This window comes from Pantherophis guttatus, chromosome 5, assembly GCF_059756535.1.
Source record: "Pantherophis guttatus breed Tessera chromosome 5, ASM5975653v1, whole genome shotgun sequence".
Taxonomy (NCBI): domain Eukaryota; kingdom Metazoa; phylum Chordata; class Lepidosauria; order Squamata; family Colubridae; genus Pantherophis; species Pantherophis guttatus.
The window spans coordinates 58,112,640-58,131,887 of NC_142067.1; the positions used below are offsets into that span (position 1 = coordinate 58,112,640).

At 38.5% G+C, this 19,248-nt stretch overlaps 1 protein-coding gene across 1 annotated transcript; it reads left to right on the forward strand.

Annotated features, from left to right (window-relative positions):
• The first annotated feature begins 4,685 nt into the window (after positions 1-4,685).
• Positions 4,686-18,648, forward strand: GATD3 (glutamine amidotransferase class 1 domain containing 3). Its single transcript, XM_034423893.3, has 7 exons — positions 4,686-4,926; positions 8,442-8,494; positions 9,238-9,351; positions 10,801-10,920; positions 12,450-12,542; positions 13,869-14,025; positions 17,766-18,648. The coding sequence occupies exons 1-7, from the start codon at positions 4,795-4,797 to the stop codon at positions 17,892-17,894; spliced, it is 798 nt and encodes a 265-aa protein (XP_034279784.1). The 5' UTR covers positions 4,686-4,794; the 3' UTR covers positions 17,895-18,648.
• Positions 18,649-19,248: the final 600 nt, after the last annotated feature.

The window sequence follows — 19,248 nt, forward strand, 5'->3', positions numbered from 1 at the left end:
CTTCGAAATAATTGAAAACATGTTCAAAGTTTCACAGGAAGTGTTTGGATTCCATATACTGTGAAATCACTGTTGTTAGTACGGTATGTAATAGTGTATCTATGGTAGCCAAAAATGCTTTGGAATTTTTGTTTCTGATATAGCCTGAATAGAAATTATGAAGAAATTCTATTGGTTTAACAGTAGAAATGCTTTAGAATTAGAAGCTAGAATAAATGAAGTTATTTGTATCTGTTACCCTGAAATTGTGGCCTGGCTTATTTTTTTTTTCCTAGAGTCCTGTTTTGTTCAAAAAAGTAGTTTGCTGCTATTATTAAAAATATAACAGAAAACACCATTCAATATAGAATATATTTATTTGAATAATATTTGAAAATGATAAATTGGGAAATGTGACCAATCAAGTGGAATAACAAGCAGCATTTCCCATCTCACAATACTATGTTATTTTTCTGGGAAAGAAAATATATGTATCCCTGGAAATAAAAATATAATTCTAATCACCAAAAACAACTATTTGATTTCTTTTTGAGACAATTTTTTTGTTTTAGATGGCCATATCATTCTGATTCAACAGAGTAATTATTCCATTTCAGCTACCTTACCTTGTTTTTAATACTGTATTAAGTAATAGCGAAATTACTGCACTATGGGGGAAAGATACAAATGTCACTATAATCTGAATACTCAGCTGCATCAAAGTAAGAGATGAAGACTTTGATTCTGTAAAAAATTAGATTGTCCAAATAAAATAAATTAGTTTTTTAAAGTCCCTTGAGGCCCTATAAAAAAATAGTATTTCAGTTCCTTAACCTAGTGGGACAACGTGGTTTACTTTGCTGGAAAGAGATGACAAATAAATATCAAAAGTTGGTGTAGTTGTTAAGGTAATAGGTTGGAGACCTGGAGATTGTGAGTTCTAGAACTGTTTTAGGCATGAAAGCTGGCTGCATGACTTTGGTCACTCTCACTCATTCCAACCCACCTCCCAGGGCTATTGTGGGGAAAAGACGAGGAAGGAGTATTAGCTATGTTTACTGCCTTATTTATAAAATATAATAAAGGCAGCGTAAAAATTAAAATTAGAAACAGCAATTGGAGTGTGTTGAAAGAAAAATCCAGCCCAGTTCCAAGCTGGGAGAAAGAAGCTGGAAATAAAATGGAGGCTGATTTGGAAAGAAGTATTCTGTTTATTGATGAGCAGAACCAACAACAGAATGTAGTTCTGGCCCAGAACTTCTGGGACAGCTGACAAATTGGTTTGATGAGTACATGGATTTTTACAGGGTTCTGAGATGCTGCAGGCAATGTAGTGAGCCTTGTGCCTTTTGCTATTCTAATGGTGGTGGGTTAATTGGATGGAGGGTCTCCTCTGGAGGCAGTGTGTGGGTCAGTGTGCTCTGTTTTCAAAGGTTGCAGAGTTATCTGTCGAAGTCTGAAAGATATGAGACCAAACCACTTTCCCCCTTTGTGGGTGACCCTCCCAGAAGAGGCATTGTTGGTCTGACATAGGAATGGAGAACAGAGTGTAAGAGGTGGAGAGGTGGAGTGGGGTGGATAGTTTGCAGGCAGGGTTTGAAAAGACATGAGTTGACACCACACTTGTTAAATAGACAGATAAAACCCACTTAAACACATACAGTAAATGGAAGAATAAAACTTTTCTTCTAAATGAACTTGAAATATTCCCTCCTGACAACCTTGGGCTGGTTTTTTTTTGTTGTTAAAGGTACAGAGAGGGCAAGGCAAACTAGGGTGAAGGTATTTTTCTTTTATGGTTTAACTATTTTTTCTAACAGTTTAGAATTCTTGTCTCTAGGGATTAGAGACATTTAACAGTTACATTTACCTAACACACCAAGACCTTTACACACATACACACACAAAAAGACAAGGGAAAGAGAAAGAAAAGGATAGCAGAACTTTCAGGTTTACACACCCTAATCATTCTTACCATAAATCTCAATTAACTTTAGGACAGACCAAAAACCTTAACAAACATATTAATTGCTTAGAAGAGGGGAAAAAACTTGATGTTACTATATTTTCATTTTCTTTGGCTTTATTTAGCCAAATTGGTTTTCTAGCTTTGTCCCTAAGCAAAGCCCACTCCTTACACAACTTCCTTGTTCATTTCTTTGTCATATCATACAGGATGGGCAGCAGCCTCTCATTCCAGGCATTGAGCAAGTCTCCTAGAGGGGAGCCTACCCTGACCCTTGAGTTAAAGCTTCCTATGTCTCCCTATTTCCAATGTAGGGATTCAGTTGGCTCTGCCAGGTCCCAGCAATTAAGTCTCCTAATGAGCTTCCCCCCTGCCTATTCAGTTTTCCAAAAAACTGACCAAAAAAAAAAAAACATCTGGGAGGACTCTGGTTCCTTATCAGAGTAAGGGCACCTCCTTTCCTGGGAACTCCCGCTACGGTTTTCGGACCAAAAAGGGGTCTGGGAGGACCTGCTGCTCCCCTGCAGTGAGTATGTGCACCTCCTTCCACGACCTTTTCCGCCTCAGTTTTCAGACCCAGAAGAGTCTGGAAGGAAACCTGCTCTCCTTAGCAGTGGTAAGGACACCTTGGACAGGGCTTTGCTCAGTGACTTCCCAGCTGGTTGCCCAGGTTTGACTCACTCACTTTTCCATTCCATGTTCACAGTTTCCCTTCTGCCTATAGAAGATCCTGCGCACTGGCCAAACCCCCTTGCTTTCCAGGATCTGTGGGTTGTACAGATCTGTTTGTGGCTAGGAAAGGCACAGAGGGAGCAGGATCCAGCTGTGATTGAAGGGTCCTCACACGCACACAGGCATACACAAATTTCCCTCACTCTCCTGGGCTTTAAAAGTTAAAATTTAGAAGTACTCGCCATTTTTCTAAGCAGCCTGTTGAGCTCAAGACTCAAAACTCCCTTTACTACCCTTGCTCCAAATGGCCAAGGGTCTGGGAGGGCTCACCCACAGATGCAAGGGGTCTGCTGCCGGCAAGGTGGACGCTTACCCGGGCCAGGTTCGTTGGCCAGGTTAGCTTGGAGTCCCATCTATGTGGCAAATTGTTGGAAGAAAAATCTGGTCCCATTCCAACCTGGGAAAAAGATGCTGGAAATAAAATGGAGGCTGATTGGAAAGAAGGATTCTGTTGATCAGAATCAACAACAGCATGTAGTTCTGGGACAACTGACAAATTGGTTTGATGAGTACATGGATTTTTATAAGGTTTTGGCATGCTGCAGGGGGTTGTGTAGTGAACCTTGTGCCTTTTGGTATTCTAGTGGTGGTGGTGGGTTAATCCTACTATGTCCTAAAAGTCCTGTCCTGTCCTTCTTAATCCCATCATCTGGAGCCGAAGGGTTTTATTTGTGAATAGATTAGCCTAGTCTTTCTTAATGGCCACAAAATATCCATCTCTAAAGACTTCAGGCATCTTCTGGAGGCTGTTTCACTATGCACAAAAACTGGGGGTGCTTTCTGCCTTTAAGAGCATGTTTCTCCATTTCTCCTTTGGGGAAATATAATATTCTGCCTCATATTCCCCAATATATTTCATTCTCTGGATGGAGGGCTTCATACAAGAGTAAAGTGCTTCACAAAATGCATACGTATTTTTTTCTCATTCCAACGTACCTTATTTTGCAGAAGATTTTTGGATTAAATGAACTTTTGGAATCATTAGTCATATTGCTTTAATCCTAACATAAAATATTTTTTACTGAACGTGATCTAAGTGGGAAAATAATATTATGGTTTAACAGAGTAACCCAGCACCTAAAAATGACTAGAGAAAATGCTTGTATTAGATACAGTACTTGAGCCCATAGTTTGGCACTGTGCAAGGCAAGAAAATAAAAGTACTTAAATGCGGGGGGTTTTTTGGTGTTCTGAAACTTTTGAACTGGCCAGTACAAGACATGAGGCTATAATGCAGATAGTGCTTCCTTTTCAGAAAAAATGTCAGAAGGAAGTTTAAATTGTCAATACCAATGCAGCCCCAAACCGGTATAAAGGTTCCCCTCGCACATATGTGCTAGTCGTTCCCGACTCTAGGGGGCGGTGCCCATCTCCGTTTCAAAGCCGAAGAGCCAGCGGTGTCCGAAGGTGTCTCTGTGGTCATGTGGCCGGCATGACTAAACGCCAAAGGTGCATGGAACGCTGTTACCTTCCCACCAAAGGTGGTCCCTACTTTTCTACTTGCATTTTTTACGTGCTTTCGAACTGCTAGGTTGGCAGAAGCTGGGACAAGTAATGGGAGCTCACCCCCTTACGCGGCACTAGGGATTCGAACCGCTAAACTGCCGACCTTTCAATCGACAAGCTCAGCGTCTTAGCCACTGAGCCACCACGTCCCATCATGTCCCAAACCAGTATAATCATCCACAAAGGATGCATTCCAGGGTTAAAGTTCTTCAAAGGGGCAGACTCAAAGCTGCAGGGATCAGCAATTCCACCAAGTTGGTTTTGCTATACAAACCACCAGAATGGTTCGTATAGGTTCGTATAGAATGGGTTTCTGAACGCGTTGCTTCCCTTCCCCGCCTCCCAAACGGCATTACCGAAGAATTTTGTGTGGAGCTAGTCTGACAGCGCTACGTTGCATTTTGCTGAGCTTGGACAGCACCAAACATCAGGCTACTCCTCGACAACGACCTAAAGCGATAACAAGGCAGTAACATGGAATAAATCCTCCGACCTCTAGGTGGTGCTGCGGCGTCCTTTTCTGAAACTCAGCCTTTGGAAAAGTCACTTACAAGGCTTCGGTGGCAGCGGAGCCTTCAGTTCCTCTTCGGTTCGCTTTCTTCGGACTCAGGATGTGGGCTGCTAAATTCGCGAACACCCGGTCGCCTCTCCTGTCCTCGGTGCTGTTGCTCTCCAAGGGAGCCCCAGCTTCCAGCTCGCCCTTTCACTCCTCGGCGCACCGCCATAGGGCTAAAGTGGCTGTGGTGAGTTCGCCTCCGCGGCAAAGGCGGCAGCCTCATGGCTGTTACGGGGAGGAGGAGGAGGAGGAGGAGGAGGAAGCGTAGCCGGGAGGGGTCCTTTTTAGAACGCTCTGAGGCGCGGGGCTCGGCCTGCGCTCCCTTTTCTCGGACGCCACCAAAAGAGACTCCAATCCGGCGGCAAAACCAAACACTGCAGCGTTGGATCATTTTTCCAAAACTGGGAGTCTGCCGCAATTGGAGAGTCAAATGGGTGCGTGCGTGTGTGTGTACCGCCAAAAATTGATAACAAGTGAAATTCCACACAGGTATGTTGCGTGACTGTATCTGGCCGACCTTGGCTTGACTCGGCCGTTGGGGAGTCACAGGAATTAAGGAATCCTAGGATTAGTCTAGGTCTAAGTCGCACGACTTCTCACAAGGCAGTGTCAAGCTCTCTCTCTCTCTCTCTCTCTCTCTCTCTCTATATATATATATATATATAAGTTTTGTACACTATACACACACACACACACACATATATATAGCAATTCACTATTTTTTAACATTACATACCAAATGGGCACTTCATATAGGTGTTTTAAGACAAACCAGTGTGTGTGTGTGTGTGTCTGTGTCTGTAATCATCAGAAGCTGAGTTGACCCCAGTGGTAACTCTATAAGTTACTTCTGAGTGTAATTTATGTATAAGGCCATATCTAAACACATTTGCCTTTTAAAGCACCTATATGAAGTGTCCATTTGGTATGTTAGTGACTTGCTCATAATTACCTATTGAAGTTAACGGCTGAAACCTAGGCCTCCAATTGTAGGCCAGCACTGTAACCACAGAGTGCACAATTTTTTTTTATTATCTCTCAACTTTATGCAGCATCTAGGGCTACAGAAAGTAGACAAAAGAAGTGAGTGGAGGGACAAAACTGAATTTGTCTCAATTAAAATTTGTCTCAATTAAAATTAAGTGCAATAGAACTCAGTGTGATTAATCAAATGGCCTATTATATTACAAATTATAGCTGATTTACAGCATCTGGAGAGCTCTTGTGGGCTAGGGAGGCACGGTAAGGCATTTCTGCTCCAATTTCTCTGCCTGTACAGTCAGTTTATTTGGCATCTTCAAGATTGATATTTAATGGAGTTAATTTAAATCTTCAAAACATTGTGCTATGTTAATGTATTAGAATTTTAAGCTATCTCTTGTTTGTATTGCTACAGATTACTTGCACTGGGATGGCCAAGATGTCACATACTTGAAAAGCAACTAATTGTTCTCTATTGATGCACTTTATGTATGTAGACATACACAGTATTACATAAAGGAGCATATGCAGTATAACAGTATACAAATCAGTTCAGAAGTAAGCCATTATTATTGATTGGACTTCTTACTAAATTGTAACTGTATCTCCAGTTCTTTATAAGAGAAGAGGTCTAAACATCCTGGGACCATCCACGTACATTAGAAGAGCCTAGAGCACGGGTGTCAAACTCGCGGTGTCACGTTGCTGTCACATGACGTTTGACGATGTTTTTTCCCTTCGTGGAGCTGGCCCACCACTTTGATACCCCTGGCCTAGAGCTTTCATTGTGCTTTCAAACCTCCACTGTTATTGTAGAAAATTTATGGCACAATTTCTGCCTTATCTTTTTCGAAGCAGAAAACAAGCAAAAATTGTAGGTAAGACTTACAATTGGTTTACAATAGGTTTAATCCCCCCTAATATTGTCCCAAGAAATAAGTCCTGTTTTTGAATGCTATTTCATTTAATTGTTCTGTTTCCATAATTTTAGGGACTCCTACTTTATCATAAGACATAAGAGATCAGAATGTAGATGTCAGAAATATTTAAGATATTGTCTTATAACAAATTAATGAAGTAAAGGAAATCAAATCTTTCCTACTGCTTCATTCATTGCTTCTCTGTGGTATATAAACTGCTTCTGGGTATCGTAACAATTTTTTTTCTAGGAAAATTACCACTTGAAATGGAGAAATTATTAAAATCATTAGAACTTTTCATACAAAACTGCAAAGTTACACCAGTATTTGAGGATCAATGAATGCTACTTCATTTAATGGAAATGTTCTTAAATTAACAGCAGGTTTGAATTGTGACCTCCTAAGAATAAGTTGGTATAATACATACAGCCAGTATTTGAACAAATGAGGGATTTTATTGTGGATGCTATGATTCCTATACTAATAAAATACAGTGATCCAGTGTTATATATAAGTGGAAATATTATTTACAAACCAGTATGTGTTTCTATGCACATACGGAACAGTATAAAAAGACAATGTAGGAGATTGTACTTCCTTTCTCTCAAGTCTTGCTTTCTGCTTGTAATTTATAATAGCTTCTTCTCTCCCTCCTTATCTCAACTATTGATACAGAAATGTCTTGTGAGTTTTTTCCATTGAGTCTTGCTCCCCAAAAAAGCCTTTAACTCACAAAGCTTCACTGTCCTGCATATGGATCTCCATACACATAACACAGTCTGGTTTCTCCTGGTCTTCCTCCTTGTCTCGGGATTGGAATCTCTAGACTTGACAGCTGTGTTGTTCTTTCGCTCCATGTTAACCAAGTGATTTCACTCCAGCAGCAGAAATATAAAACCACCCTTTGCTTTTAAAAATGTTTTTATAATCTGTATCTATAGTCTGAATGCACATGTCACTTTACAAGTGCATTCTAACATTTCCCCCTTTTCTACCTATGACCTCTTGATCTTGTGCTGAGTTATTTGCCTTCTGTAAAAACAAACCTATGATTTTGCCACAGACCACACCACTTTCCTTCAACCAGGTACTTGAAGCTGCCACAATCCCATATTTCACATATACCATATTTTTTGCTCCATAAGACACACTTTTTTGTCTCCCAAAAGTGGGTGGAAATGTCTGTGTGTCTTATGGAGTGAATATTGCCAAAGTCCCGCCCACCCGCTGGCCTTTTTTGGTCTCCAGGTGTCCTGGTTTTGGCTTCCGTGTGCCCCATTTTCGGCCTCTGTGTGCCCCATTTTTGGCTTCTGCGTGCTCCTTTTTTGGCCTCCATGCGTCCCATATTTGACCTCTGTGCATCCCATTTTTGGCCTCCAAAAATGGGATGTGTGGAGGTTGAAAATAGGATGTGCAGAGGCCAAAAATGGGAAGCATGGAGGCCAAAAACAGGGCACACAGAGACTGAAAATGGGGCTCGTGAAGGCGAAAAACAGGGCGCATGGAGGCCGAAAACGGGAGTGCGTCTTATGGTCAGGTGCATCTTATAGTGCGAAAAATACAGTACTTTGTATAATAAAATAATCTATATTACTTGTATAAGCAAATAAACTCTAAGACTGAGTGTATTATTTTATCTCCAGATATATTTGCTCCCTCTTTTAAGTTGATTCATCACCTTTTGTGGTCTTCAAGCTGTGTCAGGCTACTACTTCTAACATATCTGAAGTTCAATAAATTTAGCAAGGTTAGGAGGTATCTAGAAAAGGCTATTTTATTTTATCTTTATTTCTTATTACAGGTTCTTTCTGGTTGTGGTGTTTATGATGGTACTGAAATCCACGAAGCCTCTGCGTAAGTGTATTTTTAACATTGTAGGACGACCTCCATTGCCATAAGTAAAGCTGATTGATAGATAATCTAGTTATCTAGACAGCATTTCAGCATTAAGTCACTTTCCATTAGAATATTTTGGAATGTCATTCTCCCTTCTATCAGTATTTAGTAGCCTCTAGATGAGAGGGGTGGAATATAAATCTAATAAATAAAATAACATTTCATTTTAAATTAAGCTTGCATTTAATGAAGTATTTATTTAGGCTCATTCTGGCTTTATTATATTTCGATGATAATAAATACTGAAAAAGTCTGGATAGTGGAAATGGGAATACCTGGAGAAAGCAGAATAGGAGAGAAAGAACTGGAGAATAGAAAGACTGGCAAAAGAGAGCAAAGCAAAGATAGTACCAATATTAATAGACACTTTGGTGTAGGAGAAGGGCAGGCTGAGCTGGAATGTAGGGTTTAACATGTCAGTTGGAGCACCATTTGAACACCATCTGCATTGACAAAAATCGGTAAATTGCAAAACGCAGTTTTGCTTGTAAGACATTGCATCTTGTGATGATATCTTTGACGCCATCAAATATCAATATCTGCCTATCCCAGGCCCTTGGGAAGGACTTGATAGGTGATAAAAATGCCAAAACCAGTCTAAACCCCTGGCTGACCATGTGATGAATTATAGTAATAAATCCAGTCTAAACATCTGGCTGAGTATGTGACAAATTATAATAATTTATTACATTTATATATAGGATAATGGTTCATTTGAGCCGAGGAGGAGCCAATGTTGACATGTATGCCCCAAATATTTCTCAGATGCATGTTGTTGATCACAGTAGAGGGCAGCCAGCTGACAGGGAATCGAGGTAAGAATTACTAAAATACATGCTTGATTAATGATGTGCCATCAAGTTGTTGATGACTTTTAGGACCACATAGTTACATTTTCTCCATGATGATCTATCCCTAACCTAGTTCTTCAGCTCCCCTAATGGTACCCCCATCACCAATGTAACAGTCTATCAACAGTGCTGCTGGTTATCCTTATATCTCTTACACCTTTTCCAGCACCAGAGACTTCTCCAGAGAGCTGGTCTTCTCATGTCTCTAAAGTAGATTAATTTGAACTTGATCATTTATGCCTTGAGTGAGAACTCTGGTTGATTTGTTCAATCATCTATTTGTTGCTTTCTTGGCTGTCCATGGTATTCTTAAGAATCTTTTTCAACACCAGAGTTCAAAAGCTTAAAATTTTAAAATATTGCACGAGGTAACTGGAAACTGGAAACATTTTCTCTTGAGGCAGAAGTTTTTTCCCCTTATTCTGATCACAGTTATGGAATCAAGCCATTAGAATAAGCCATAGTTTATGAAATAGGTTTGGTAACTCTGCAGTTACTATCAAGTTGTTCCCAAGATGCTTTTTCGAAAGGCAACTGGACTTTGCTTTTTCCCTGAAGACATTTCACTTCTTATTCAAGAAGCTTCTTCACTACTATCAAGTTTTTTAAGAAGAAGGGATTGAGACTTCTTAATGTGCAATTATCTTAAAATTCCATTCATTTCCTCCTTCACCATAATTTAAGTTTTTGTTACATGAAAGAATTAGGCACTCTATTCTTTTTAAAAATCTATTGATAAGCAGTACTCTAAAATTTGATGCCCAAAAAGCAGGGGTGAAATGCTTCCGGTTCGGACCCGATCGCCCAATCCGGTAGTGATGGCGGCGGGTGGTTCAGAGAACCTGTAGCAAAAATCCCTGCAGCCCCCCACCATGCCCAGCTGAGCCGCACGATCATCAGAGGCTTTGTTTTTTTTTACTTTTAAAAGCATTTTTTCTACAACCTCTTCCGACGAAAAAATGCTTTTAAAAGTAAAAAAAGCCTCTGATGGTCACGTGGCTCAGCTGGGATCGTCAGAGGCTTTTCAAAGCATTTTTTTCTACAACCTCTTGGCCGAAGAGGTGGTTAAAAAATGCTTTGAAAAGTCTCTGACGATCCCAGCTAAGTTGCCTGATCGTCAGGGAGGCTTTTCAAAGCATTTTTTAAAAAACCTCTCTGACAAAACCCAGCTGAGTTGCCTGATCGGCAGAGAAGCTTTTCAAAGCATTTTTTAAAAAGCCTCTTTGACGATCCCAGCTGAGTTGCCTGATTGGCAGAGGCTTTTCAAAAAACGCTTTGAAAAAAATTTTTTAAAAAAAGTTGGCCACGCCCACCCAGTCACATTCCCCCCACCAAGCCACGCCCACAGAATAGGTAGTTACAAATTTTACATTTCACCCTGCCAAAAAGCATTTATATTTATATTCTCCTAAGAAATGTCTTAACAGAATCAGCAAGGATCGCTCGTGGGAAAATTATCGACTTGGCTAGACTTACTGCAAGAGACTATGATGCGGTAGTATTTCCTGGAGGCTTTGGAGCTGCTAAAAATCTGTAAGTATTTAATTCTGTAAGTTGCCACAATATGTTACTACTACTTTTCTAATCAGATGTGACTAAATGATACAGCAGGCAGTGTAAACTCTGACTGCAACCCTGAATTGAAATTAGTAAAATGTACTTTTAAATATCCTTTCTCAAATCATGAACAACAGAATTAAAAGTTGCTCTCCTTTCTATATGTCTTAGTATTGGAGTGAGAATATACTGTGGTTACTTCAGGAAAGATTACAATATTAGCTGTAGTAATTAATACAGTATAATTTCTTGTAATTAATGTATCAAACATATTGAAAATCTATATTTCAATTTTGTTGACAACCTTTAATCTCTTAAAATGCACCACAGTTGACTTATTGTATTGCATGAGAGGAAAATGTTTGTTTTTCAAGATAGCTTCCACATTGAAGCCAAAGTTAGTTTCTCATATAAGAAGGAACTAATTGTCTGTTTAATTTGTGTTTTGTGCTTATTTATTTATTCGATTATTAAGTATTTCAGAATTTAATTTTTTCCTTTGCATGAAGGCTTTACAGTCTTTATTGAAATCTTAAGTAGTGGCCTGGGTGTGGCATATGAAAAATGCTTTATAGGACAAAGTTTGGGAAATATTAGTGTGGACTAGCTCTGTACATGCACTTAAAATTACTTAGAAGAGCAGTCTGAAGTATCTGGAAACATAACCACAGCAGAAGAGCTGTGCCTTTTTTTTTTTTTTTGGGGGGGGGGGGGGGCTCTGTGCAAGCCTGAAAAAAGCATAACCAATGCAATTCATTAAAACAGCTTTATGACTGTTGTTATGCTTGCCTTTGAAGCACACATATCGTAACTTTTATTCAGTTTAAGTTAGCTGTAAGATGACTTAGACCAGAATAATGCCCTACTCTTGATTTTATATACCTCCATTCATTCACATCACTGTTTATTTAATTGCTTTCTCTTTTCTCCCCTCTTTGTCATCCATCTAACATCCATCAACATAAACACCAATAAGATATTGACAGTTGTGTCATTTCTTACTTGGAGCATTTCTGGGAAACTTTCTTCCCATTGGTTACAAATCCTGTCCCTAGCAAGGCAATTATGGAAAGAAAATTTTTCTGTTGGTTCTTGTGGAAGCTTGTTTAAAGTCTCAGAAATAGCAGAACAAAGGAAAGAATCTCAAAGTTCCACTTTTTAAGATAAAAGTAAGGGATAATTAATGTTCCCTTTCCTGAATTCTTGGAAACAGGAGAGTCCTGGAATTATAGCATAGAAAGGAGAAATATAAATATATAATGTATTGATAAACCCTTGTCTCTCAACTTCTATTTTTTTTCCCAAAGGAGAAGTGGAAAGACTGAGTTTGCTATTCCTGACATTTTTGTTGGCAAAAGCATTTCCACATTAAAGGAACAGTATTTGCATTTATGAATGACAAAAAAAATATGATTATTTCAAGGGTTCATACCTTGTAGGTTACTGAGTGTGGATGTGTATCTTAGAACTGTAATGTATTGTATGGATTTCTTTTGTTGTGGCAGATCTACATTTTCTGTGGATGGGAAAGATTGTAAAGTTAACAAAGACGTTGAGCGTGTGCTGAAAGACTTCCACAAATCAGGGAAGCCCATTGGGTATGTCACCTATTTAAATACTCCTTTCCAAAGAGCCCTTCATAACTCTCCCTTCAGGCAGGTGATTACTGACTGGTGATTCTCTTAGGTAAAATGAATTTACAAGCCTAGAACTGCAAAACCAGATTGGTTAGGCACTTGGCAAGTCACAGTCAACAACTAGTAGTTTGGGGGACAGGGTGGTCATCTAATTAGGCTAGTTTAAGCTATTCATTAAAATTAATTCATTAAACTTGTTTGCTGTCAATTTTCAAGGATTCTGAATAGTACTTTAGATTAGAAGGGCAACAGGTATGTCAGAACTAAAGGAATTCAGAAAAAACACCAGTCTATTGCTCTTTAAAGTAGCTGTGCCTTTTCTTGAGATTGCATGGCTGCCCTCTCCAGTGCAAACATAATCCTGATTAGGTATAATACAGCAAACCCTTCAATGAACTTACAAAGCTTTCTTTTAGCTTGAGATGCAGTTCTTTTTCTTTTTGAAACCTTTTTACTTATGATATAAAAAAGGGGATGAGGAAGCAAATAAAATAAAAGCAAAAAGCAAAATATATATGCAATCTCCTTCTCTCGCTGTTGTTGTCTACATTTTTAAAAACCACAAAAAACTAATGGTTTTATAAATATAAATGAAGCATTTAAATGCCATCTTGAACCACTAGAACAAATTTTCCTAGAAATGTTACGGAATATGGTCAGATAAAAAAATAAATTTTATAGTACAGTGGTCTGCCCAATGACCTAATGGTTGAGATATTAAAAAATAGTCAAATCAAAAATGTGGATGGTTAAAAAAAAATCGGGTTAAATCCCAAAATCGCCATGTATCCACCAAATTTAATTCCACTAGGTATAGTTGAACCACATTCCAACTATATGATTGACTTCCAAAGTATCCAAAATTATCCAAGGTAAGCCAATTTAATTATTTTTTTAATGGAATATATTCTGAAAACCAATTTATATTGATAACAAAACATGAAAACAAATGAAGCCCTTCAGAATATATTGAAAAAAATGAACACAAGTATACATGGTAATTTTAAAAATTATACTATATGTACTCATAGATAAGTCCATCTGCAGATAAACTGAACCAAATTTTTGGGGTATGTTTTGCAACCTATAATTCCTGGTTTATCCATAAGTCTATATAGTATGTGTCTGCTGTATGCTTAACTGGAGCACAATAATGAAAGCTATCTCTAAATGTCTAATCACTAGAATATTTTATAATATCAGATATATTTTTCCATTATTAATCTTGACTGTACATAATCATTTTGTTGAACTCTGCGTGTAAATTATGTATTGATTCTCTTTTAGGTTGTGCTGTATTTCTCCTGTCTTGGCTGCAAAGGTTCTACCTGGCACTGAAGTCACTGTAGGCCAAGAACAAGAACAAGGTGGGAAGTGGCCTCATGCTAGCACTGTTGGGGCCATTAAAGCGATGGGAGGAAAACACTGTGCTAAAGACGTAACAATATCCTTTTCATGTTCAGTTTGACTACCTTGAGGCAGAATTATAGAATCAAAATTATAGGCTGGAAGGGACCTTGGAAGTCTTCTAGTCCAATCCCCTGCCCAAGATAGGAGTCCTTATCATCGTCCTATACCATCCCGGACAAATAATTGTCCAATCTTTTCTTGAAAACCTCCACCAATATAGTACTCACAACTCTAGGAGGCAAGCTATTCCATTGATTAATTGTTCTCACTGTCAAGAAAATTCTTCTTAGTTCCAGGATGGATTTCTCTCCATTGCTTCTTGCATATTTTTGTCATTTGAGCACCTAAGTCTTCTCTTCATTAGGCTAAACATATCTAAGGCCCTTAGCTTTTCATCATACAATTTAGTCTCCAGATTCCTTATAATCTTTGTTGCTCTTCTTTGTACTCTTTTTAGGGCCTTAGCATTTTTTTGTATCATGGTGATGATAACTGGATGCAATATTCCAAGTGCAGCCTCACTAGTGCAATGTAGAACAGTATGATCCCTTCCCATGATCTTGATGCTAGCTCTCTGTTGATGCAGCCTAGGACTGTGTTGACTTTTTTGGCAGTTGCAGCACACTGCTGACTCATACTTAAGCAGTCATCAGAATACCTAGATCCCTCTCACTGGCACTACTGTGGAACCATGTACTGCCTATTACGTGTACATTTGATTCTTCCTGCCTAAGTGTAGGACCTTACTTTTCTCACCACTGAACTGCATCTTGTTAGATAGGACTCAGTGCTCAAGTCTGTCAAGATCCTTCTGAATCTTGAATCTATCTTCTAGTGTTAGCAATTCCCTCCAGTTTAGGGTTACCTGCAAATTTGATAAGCACCCTTCAGTCCTCTCATCTTGATCATTTATGAATATGTTGAAAAGCACCAAAACAGAACCTTGAGGTACCACATTGCATGCTTCCCTCCATGTAGATATAGTTCCTTTGAGGATCACTCCTGATTATCTGTTCCAGGATTTCCCTAGATATGAAGTCAAGCTGATTGGTCTATAGTTTCCTGGGTCCACTTTTTTCTCCTTTTTGGGGATTGGAACCACATTGGCTCATTTTTGTTCCTCTGGCTGTTCCCCTGCGTTCCGGATTTCATTCAGTGGTTGAGATCAGATCACAGTGGCTAATATCTGTAGCTCAGGTGTAAAATGAGGGTGAAAGTTCATTCTCCGAGCTTGTGGGTTGATTTCCAAACATTTCGGTACAGAGTTTTTTCACCTAAACTCCACTGAAGATGCTATCTAGCCTGGTAATGAAACATTCGGAAACCAGCCCACAAGCTCGGAGAATGAACCTTAACGCTCATTGGTGCAAGTCTTAGTTCATTCTGAGCCTTAGCTTTACTGACACTATCCTTGCAGATTTTGAGCTATTTGTTGGTAGTCTGTTCTAGTTATATGCCCCTTTCCATTTTTTATTTTTGCCCTGTTTGACCCTCAGTTTGTCAGAGAACTTTTTGTGCAACCATGCTGGTTTCATCTGGAGTCTCTTGTTTTTCTTTCTCTGTGATATTGTTTTTGTTTGGGCCTTTATTATCTTGTTTTTCAGAGTTTCCCAAGCATCCTGAACTGATTTCTATTCATGGAATCCTTCATATTCTCTTAGCTTTGTTGAAGTCAACACTCTCAAGATCTAAAACACTAGTCTGACTTTGTTCAGTTACCTGTGCCTACATTATGGTGAATTCTACTATGACATAGTCAACTTTCTCTCAATTATTTCATCTCTATTAGTAAGAATTAAGTCCAGTATAGTTGACCCTCTCATTTCCTCTTCCACCTTTGGATGACAAAGTTGTCAGCTAGGCAGGTATGAAACCTGTTTGAACTCCCCTTGCTGCAGAGTTTGCTTCCAATTGATGTTGGAGTAGTTAAAGTCCCTCAATTCCCTCAAAACATTGGTGTGTTTTCTCATCTAACAGGTTACCATTTAATTGAGGAATCTCTTAATTCTGCTTACAATTCCATTCTCGCATACATGTTTGGAAGAAAATCCATAGACGTCATCAATTCTCTGAAATGTTTTCTAACTGTAATTAGAAAACAGTTAGTTTTCTAATTACAGAAGTGAAGAACTTTATTGGATTGTCCAATAAATTCCCAATAATGGTATGAGTTACATTGCTAAAACTTTTCCTGACTTCCTAAAAAAGAGAGCATCTGAAGACTTTTGATTTCATTATAGAGTAACATTCAGTTGTGGTTATATCATACATTCCCCATTTCCCTCTTTTATTATTTAGCCTAGCCACAAGAAACATGAAAGTAGAAGTGTGCAACTTAAATTTGGCTTATTTCAGTAAACTCTTGTAAAGATTATTGACCACTTTTGAGTTCAGATGTGACATTAACCTGCAGTTATCTGAAAATGAAATGCAGTTTTCCTATCAGACAGAAGCTGCTGTCAGGGTTTCGACCAATGCCCTAATTAAATCATGAGCCAAGCTTCAAAATAAATCCAGTTATTTATTAGGAGCTTCATGTCAGCAAGTTCCAAGTGAAGCCAACTCTGACCCCACATAATTTACATTCCAGCTCTGACCCTGTTTCCCCCCTCCCCCCACATTCTCCAACGAAGCAATTTTGTGGGTTGTAGAGATCACTCCCCTCTGGCCACTGTGGGTAACTCTGGAGACAGCTTTGAGAGATATGGCTGAAATGGGCTTTTATTTTGACCGACGTGCTGCCTCGCTGTAGCTGCAGAGTTCGTTTTCCCATCCCCCTTGCCTGTGGCTACTCAAGAGCAGGTCAGGGATGCTTTGCAAGTTGACAGCTACAACCACTTGCTTTTAATGCTCCAACACTGTATTTCTCTGAAATGTATTGGTTTTGCAAGGGTTCTCTAGTTTTTTATCTTATACTCCTTGGTTATTTTGATAGTGTGGCAAAATGAACTTCCAAATAATAATATAGTCTGCTCAGTCCAGGTTATGCCCCGAATTTGGGTGGGAAAGTCCTAAATTCTAAAATATTCTTTTTAAAACTTATATTTAACATATATTTCAATCAACACATCCTTAGTTGAATACCCATTTCAGATGTAATCCAGAAAGTGTGAGAATATTTCATTTTCTTATTACTGTTCTTGCAGAGGTTAGTGGCATTAATTTAACCCTAGATAATGTCAGATGATGTGCTGGAACTTCTATTTCTATCTCTAATTTGCGGCCTAGCTACCAGGCTCTTAAATGGATACTGGAGCAATAAAGGGTTGAGACCTTATTGTGCTTTAAATAGTTGTGAAATGCATGGCTGGTTTTTTAATAAATGTTTAAAACTTAGATGTTTAGTTATGATTACATGGAGCGAAACAAATCAACCCTTCCAATACGGGTACTATATATAGGCTGCAAAAACCGTATTACTACTAACAACTTTGCTGCTGTCTACTAATTGTCTGGGTTTTTGCAACCCAAATATGAAAAATCTGTTCCTGAAGTTGAGCTTGATATTTGGTGACTAATATGCAGTTCTTATGGAGATACTGTGAGAATGGCTTACCATTACTTTCTTTCAGAATATTTATTTATTGTCTTCCCAATCCAAACTATACCCCAAGTATTTCCATTCAAATGGTAACCACCTTCAACCCTGCCCAGTTTCTGAACCAAGATAAATTTGGCCAATTATTGTCATCTATAGGAAGATATTTTTGTTAATAGAAGGAAATTAATTTACAATGTTACACACTCTTGTTAATTCCCTTAACTACCATTCACGAAGCGCATGTGGACAATACCAACAAGATAGTTACTACACCAGCATTTATGTGTGATACTGAATTTCATCACATTTTCGACGGTATTGGAGCCATGATAAAAAATTTGTTAAGGCTGACAGGCAAATGAAATGGATTGTTAATAACAATAGCTTTTAGGAATATTGCAGCTTTGATGACAAAAGTTGGCACAGAATGTACTTTTAGATGTATTTTTAGAGGATTGACTTAAATTTCTGAACTGGAGCATCTAACATTTATTGAATCAGGATCCTTTTATGTCAAACTCTTCTCCATATAGTGCATTGTCACTGCCAATTGTTTTATATTCTGAACATCACCCATTGTTAAACAAATTGGAATTAATGACTCAAGTATTTAAAGTGTTTACCAGCTGTTACTAGAATGTTTCCAATGATTATGTCATGAATTTGCAAATATGATTTAGCAGGTTAAAGTTGTATAATTGGATTTGAATCACAAGTATGACAAACTCTAGAGAACCTAATTTGGGAATTGAGAACAGCAGAATAGAATTCCATTCATTTTTCTAATTTAAATCTAATTATTAGTACTGTGAATATCTGGTTGCTTAACATTCCATAAGCACTGGCATATTAAAAATTCCTGAAGAATTAGATATCACATAGGTAAGTCACTTAAAGACTTACGCTATGGCGCCAAAGTCAATCCTAATTATAAAGAATGTTTTACAAATAAATTGTAAATCCTCTTACAGAATCCATATGAACATTATTAAGTATTCTGATTTACCAAGAGAATTGAGGAGGCAAGCTACTGTGCAACAGTTCAGATCAGTGAAGAAAAATTAACTTTTCTTAATTAGATATACCATATGTTAAATAAAATGGATGAAATTAAAACCAATTGTTTCCATTTTTATTAATCTAGAATATTTCTTTGGTCTATTTTTGTCTGCCTAATGTAAGAGAATTTGTGTCATGGTTTTAGATGAACGTGTGTGTGCGCGCGTGCATACGTGCACGCACACACACACATACAGTACTGTACACTCTTTCAAATCAGTGTTGACTCCTGGTGACTATCTGGGTAAGTCCGGACAAGTTTTTTGGCAACATTTTCAGAAGTAGTTTGCCATTGCCCTTTTCCTAGGGCTGCGAGAGAGGGACTGGCCCAAAGTCACCCAACTGTCTTTGTGGCTAGGGAGGATTAGACCTCGGTCTTCTGCTTTTCTAGCCTAGTGCCTTTAAGACCTGTACAAAATGGGCTGTAGCAGAATGCAATCCTAAATTGTATTAACAGAGGGATTCAATCAAGTTCACATGAGGTACTAATACCACTCTATAAAGTCTTAGTAAGATTATACCTAGAATACTGCATCCAGTTTTGGTCACACTACAGAAAAGACGTTGAGACTCTAGAAAGAGCGCAGAGAAGAGCAACAAAGATGATTAGGGGATTGGAGGCTAAAACATAAGAAGAATGGTTACAGGAACTGAGCA